The sequence below is a fragment of the Centruroides sculpturatus genome, unplaced genomic scaffold (assembly GCF_000671375.1).
Source record: "Centruroides sculpturatus isolate CEXI.00-Female unplaced genomic scaffold, Cexi_2.0 scaffold6, whole genome shotgun sequence".
Classification (NCBI taxonomy): Eukaryota; Metazoa; Arthropoda; class Arachnida; order Scorpiones; family Buthidae; genus Centruroides; species Centruroides sculpturatus.
Window position 1 is genome coordinate 1,006,863 of NW_019384869.1, and position 6,082 is coordinate 1,012,944.

At 26.9% G+C, this 6,082-nt stretch overlaps 1 protein-coding gene across 1 annotated transcript in view; it reads left to right on the forward strand.

Annotated features, from left to right (window-relative positions):
• Positions 1–238: 238 nt before the first annotated feature.
• LOC111630846 (GATA zinc finger domain-containing protein 14-like) overlaps positions 239–6,082 on the forward strand; it is a gene marked incomplete at its 5' end in the record, with an annotated part of 73,363 nt that continues 67,519 nt past the window's right edge. The window contains 2 exons of the mRNA XM_023375010.1: positions 239–243; positions 3,206–3,311. Of these exons, the coding sequence (XP_023230778.1) occupies positions 239–243; positions 3,206–3,311 (111 nt within the window). The remainder of the gene's footprint in view (positions 244–3,205; positions 3,312–6,082) is intronic.

A 6,082-nucleotide genomic window follows, 5' to 3' on the forward strand; every position in this document is an offset into this window, starting at 1 on the left:
TGAAGAAAAAGCTTCATACTTGTAGACTTCGTACTAGTTTGTATCTTGCCCAATTTGCATAACCTGGCGTTACGCATTTATTGAAGCGTGGTTAAAAATTAAGACAGCATAAGCACAATTATTCCATATATTACAGGTTCTGACAAGTAAAGAATTTTCAGAGTCCTGCCACAAATAAGCTATGTATTGATTATTGACCATTTGTGACATGCCATAACGAGCAAAAATTAAAAAAACTAATAGGTAGGTTTAAAATTAATAAACTCAAATGTATTCTGACAGTGAATGAATTAATTATACTTTCTATTTGCAAAATTCCTCAACCTTACCACAAAATAAGAAAAAAAGTGAATTTTCAAGAAATTTGTGGGATTTCCCGGGATAAGAAAAATTTCCTGGGATATTTCCCGGGTTAAAAAAACAACCGGGATCCCGGAATCCCATTTGAGAAACTCTAGTTCAGACATGAGAGTTTGAATGTCAAGTTACAAGGTGATTTGCTAGTCACGTCAAGGAATAAGAAATGTATTCAGTATTCTTGCATTTATAATGTCATTTATGGTCTAAGTGACTAATAAAAATTGAGATAGTGATTGTCTATTTTGTAGTTATTGAATAGGTGTAATTTTTCAAACATTTTTGCTTTTTTCAATAACTGATTTATTAAAAATTACACTTTAGCCACCACAAAGCTGTTGCATTATTTAGTGTGTCCACTATTTAGAGGTGAATATAATAGATGTCCAATTTGAAGGATCTGGGGATTGTAAAAATGTCCATTAAGTAGAGATATCTGCTATTTAGTAGTGTCTGTTAATGGAGGTTTCACTGTAAAATTTTATTTATTTATTTATTTTATTATGATAGCTTAGACCCATGTTGCATCTGTTTCTATGATGTGTTGATTTCAAGTTGAAGATTAAGCAATGTAAAGATTTTCTTAAAATCCTTTTTATAAACTAATAAACAAACTTGAGTTTATTCATTGGTAATGGCATTACCAGCAAAGATTTGTGTCATTAATTAAAGGTGAGGGAATAGATGACACAGTATTTTCTAAAATTTAAAAAATAAAATGAAAAAATATTAAATATGTTATACAGCATTTTATAAATTTTAAGAATTAGGTTTTAAATATATATTTTTGGAAAATGGAAAACTTTTTTGTAAATCTTGGTTGGATATGAGATAGCATAACAGAAAAAAATACCAAAAGTTCTTTTTCTACATTAAATTAAAAAATTTAAATTACAAATAATTTTAAGAAATGTCTATTGGAGTTTAACAAAGCAACTGAAGAGGAGAAAAGCAGTTCAAAATGCATCTTGCATGTAAATGGTTAATTATTATTACTGGTAATTGGTAATTGTTAAGCAAATCATAATGAAAAAACATTAACAGTAGCTCTTTTTTTAAGAAAAGTATGCTTTACAGTTCTTATCAAAGTAGAATTCTTCAGTTTAAATAGATGATAAACATCTTCGTTAATATAAATATTGAAGTTGACTCACTCAATAAATTAAATATCAAACTCAGCTTCTTTTAAAACAGTAAAACATTCAACACCTTATAACGCTGAGAAATATTTATTAACCCACAAACGTTTTCAGCCTAATGAAATAGGCCATCATCAGGTAATAAGTTATCGAACAACTTTGAAAATTGTGTTAAAACAATGTTCGAAAGTTCCGTTTTAACGCAATTTTCAAAGTTGTTCGATAACTTATCACCTGATGATGGCCTATTTCATTAGACTGAAAACGTTTGTGGGTTAATAAATATTTCTCAGTGTTATAAGGTGTTGAATGTTTTACTGTTAACTCACTCATTTTTATTTGTATTATTTTTTTATGATAGTAAATTTTTAATTGCATTATGCTTACTTCTTACATGATCAATTTGTTTAGAAATGAGCATAATTGACTATTGCAAATGACTAGATGAATATTGATAAAATTATTTTAGTAGATTATGTAATTCAAGAAAAGGATGGATGAATTGTTTAGTAGGTACTTATCAATTAAATTAATTAAAAATGTACAATTGTATGTGTTTAATTGACTTAATTCTCTAGTTGTAGTTATAGATACTTACTTTAACATATATTTTTTTAAAACCATTTTTGATCTTTTTTAACAAATTTTTATTTAAGTTTATCTTGTAATCAAATAGTAATTATTTGGTCATACTACAACATAAACTATATAGATAGGGATTATAGACCTTTGTACAGAAATACCATTGATTGCTATGTTTGGACACATCTGTTGTTGTTAATATATTTGATAAATTTAAAAACTTAATTTATAATAATATCTTGTTTACTTCTTGCTAAGATTAATAATGATTATAAACATGTTCAAAAATAAACATATATGAAGAAGTGAGTGGAAAAAATAGTATGAATGATGAAAAATTGTTCTTTATTAAAAATACAAAAAATAAAAGGATAATAAATGTCAGTATTATGCAAGTAAATAAATAAATAAATAAATAAATATATATATATTTATTTATTTATTTATTTATTTACTTGCATAATACTGACATTTATTATCCTTTTATTTTTTGTATTTTTAATAAAGAACAATTTTTCATCATTCATACTATTTTTTCCACTCACTTCTTCATATATGTTTATTTTTGAACATGTTTATAATCATTATTAATCTTAGCNAATGTTAAATATTATCACTAACATGTTCAAGTTATACTATTTGTCATTTCTATCACTTTTCCACTGAACCACTTCTATATTTAAATTTACTAAATGCTTAAAATTTGTTCTTGTATCATAAATAACGTATCTCAAAAGTAAAACTAATAAATAAAAAATTTTTGAGCTACCAAATTTCATTTTAATGCATTGAATACAAATTAAAATAATATAAGAAATGAGTAATCTTAAAAGTAATAAACATGTTTCTTCAATAGTTTGATAATATATATAGTATTAAATTGAGATATTAATGTACAGTGATATCTCACTTATATAATTCTAAAGGGACCAATGATAAAATTTGTATAAGTGAGCGAGTTGTACAAAAGAGAGATTGACCAATTTCAATTGAAAATTATAATGCCAAAGGAAATTGTAATATAATGTGCATTAAATTATTTGAAATATCTTACATAAATTTTTATTGATTATTATAAATTTTAAAGATTTCAAGAAAGATATAAAAATTTCTTTCTATTTTTGTAGTTTGGAAAGAGATGTATTACGGGAAAGGCAAGCAAGACAACGAGCTGAACTTTTGGAGAAGATACACGAAACACCTCCCCAACCCATTTTCAGTGAACCAATTAAGGTAATTTTTTAAAAATCTTTTAAAAGCATTTGATCTTTATAAGTTATATTAATTAACTGATGTACAATGTATAATTATAATATAAATTAGCACGACTTTTGTTTATTTGTATTTGACATGTGAATTGGCAATTTTATACCCAACTTGACTCACTATTTTCAAAACCAAGTCAATTTCCAATAAATCTGGTTTTTATTTTAACTCTGTTTTGACAATTTTTCAACATGACAGGTATTTTATTCCAGTTTATCATTTTTAAGGCCTTGTTGATGTTGCAAGGTCCAAAATGTCAAAGAAATGGCCCTTGCACCAAATTTGTAAAACATCAAAAAACTTTATTAAACTATAAATGCCAGTAGTCTACTAGACTTTCTGATACAAAACAAAAATTATAATTGCAGCAACAATAATTAGTATGAAACTCAAATATTACATTCATTTTTTAAAGATGATGCAGTTTCTACAAATGCCATTGTACACATTAACAATTATTTTTAAAAAAGAGAGTTACTTTTGAGCTAAATAAAGCAAAAAGTGAAAATTTAAGCATTAAAACAAAATTTAGGTGCTAAAGTAGCAAACAATGTACTAAAATTGCCAGCCTGTATTCTAATCTTAATGAGGCTGAACTGAAATTTCAAATCTCTCATTTGCAACTACAGAAGTAAATAAATATGGTAATTTAAGTAAAAATAATTAAAATAATAAAAAAATGAAATAGAGAACTTCATACTAGGATATGGAAACTGGTATTTAAATACCAATAAATACTGGTTTTGAAAATTGATGAGAAATTTCTTGGTTTTGATAATGACTGCCAGTTTGAAATTCAAATTGAAAATTTGAAAATACCAGTAGATATTATTACTGAAACACCATTATTTATTTTCTAAATTTTCTTAATGGCTCATTTTCTTTTCATCATTATCTATGATTATTATTATTATTATTATTGTGTTGATAGCGTGTTTCCTACACTATTGTCTAGTGCAGGGGTCAGCAGTTTGTCAAGTGAGAAGAGCCAAATTGTCATGGAAACAGGATAACAAAAGTACCAGAGAGCCACATATATGTAATATACATATGTATAGGATATGGATTTTTAGGGAAAAAAGTTCAAGATGTTTTATTTAAAAATTTAATTAGAACGGTGTCCATGCATTGCTTTTGATAGCTTTACTATATCTGGCAAATAGCTACTTATTTTTAATTGAATACATGATTGTAAATTTTCATTTGTTATTATGCTTTTAAGAGAGTCGCAAACGTCTATGCAAAGAGCCACTCCTGCTGACCCCTGGTCTAGTGCTATGCTGAACTAAAGGCATAACTACAGAAAAGATTGTTTTATTTTTTTTTGTGTGCTATTCATGTATGTATTTGTGTTTAAGAATTTTCTGACTATGTCACATGGGTTTAGTATGGTGGCAGTCTTCTATAGTGTATTGTATGTGCTGTTGTGAACCCCTGATGTTTCGAGATTTTTGTGAAATGTACGTGGTATGATGTCTCTGCAGATACTTTACTTCATGGGCATGTCCTGAGTTTTTACTAATTTTTTCAATATATATATTTAATATGTTATGAGTGTGTGCAACAGCAATGTGTATGATGCATGTGATTTTGTTTTGATTGTCAGTGAATATGATATCTGATCTGTTATGATGTATTGTTTTGCTTGTGATTACGAGTCTGCCATAATATATTTTATGTGAGCAGTTTTCTGAGTGTCTGAGGTGTGTATTTATAATATGATTCTTGGATGTGTAGTAGTCATTTGGATGTATAGTAGTAGTTATATTAATCTATTAACTGTTATATTACATAAAAAGAGTATGTATAACAGAACATGGTATTCACAAAGACTTTCTTAGTACCTTCCACTATAGAAAAAACTGCAACTATAAACTGATGAAAACTGGTATTTACCAGTATTGACAATGCCAAACCAGATGGTTTGGTATTTACCAGTATTGACAATGCTGGTAATTTTCACATCCTACTTCACTACTAAATACTGATCTTTAGTATGGTAGATCATACTAATTTTTGTAGGCTTCATCAACAAAGGTAGATCTGCTACACATTACCTTATGATAGAGTGTACCATGTTTTTCTTTTATTGAAAATCAGTTCTCTTTATTTTACAGTACTTTATTTTTGGATTATTTAATTTTTATGCCAATAGGGATTACTGTGTGTTGTTGGTCAAGATAAACAAAGTCATTTTGTTTCTCCCTTTTCCTCTCAAAATACATTGCTGTTTTAAATGTAAGTTATCTTACGTTTTTAATGAAGTATATGAGAAAGAACAAAACCACTTAAAGAAAGGGAAGAGTTCCAATAAAAAGAAGTGATAAAAATTATTTCATTTCTCCAATATGCCATTAATGTCCTTTAAATTTCTCTCACATTTTTTAAAAGGGACAACCCTATAAAATCTGATCATTAAAAATAACAAAAAAGAATATGTCAATATTTTCAAGCTGATATATTTATATATAGATGATATTCAATATATACAGGTAACCCCCATATAACACGGTAGTTACGTTCCAAAAAATTGCCGTGTTATGCGAATCCGTGTTATACGAAACAAAGAACTAATACGAAAAGGAGGGTTAGGTTCCAAAAATTAAAAAAACATGCTAGTATATTTTCATAATTAAGATAAATATCTTCATAAAAATTTTTTTAAGTGATACATATTAATATAAATTAAACAATGTTTTCTTCGTCATCACTAAAAACACTATTAATTAACCGAGAGC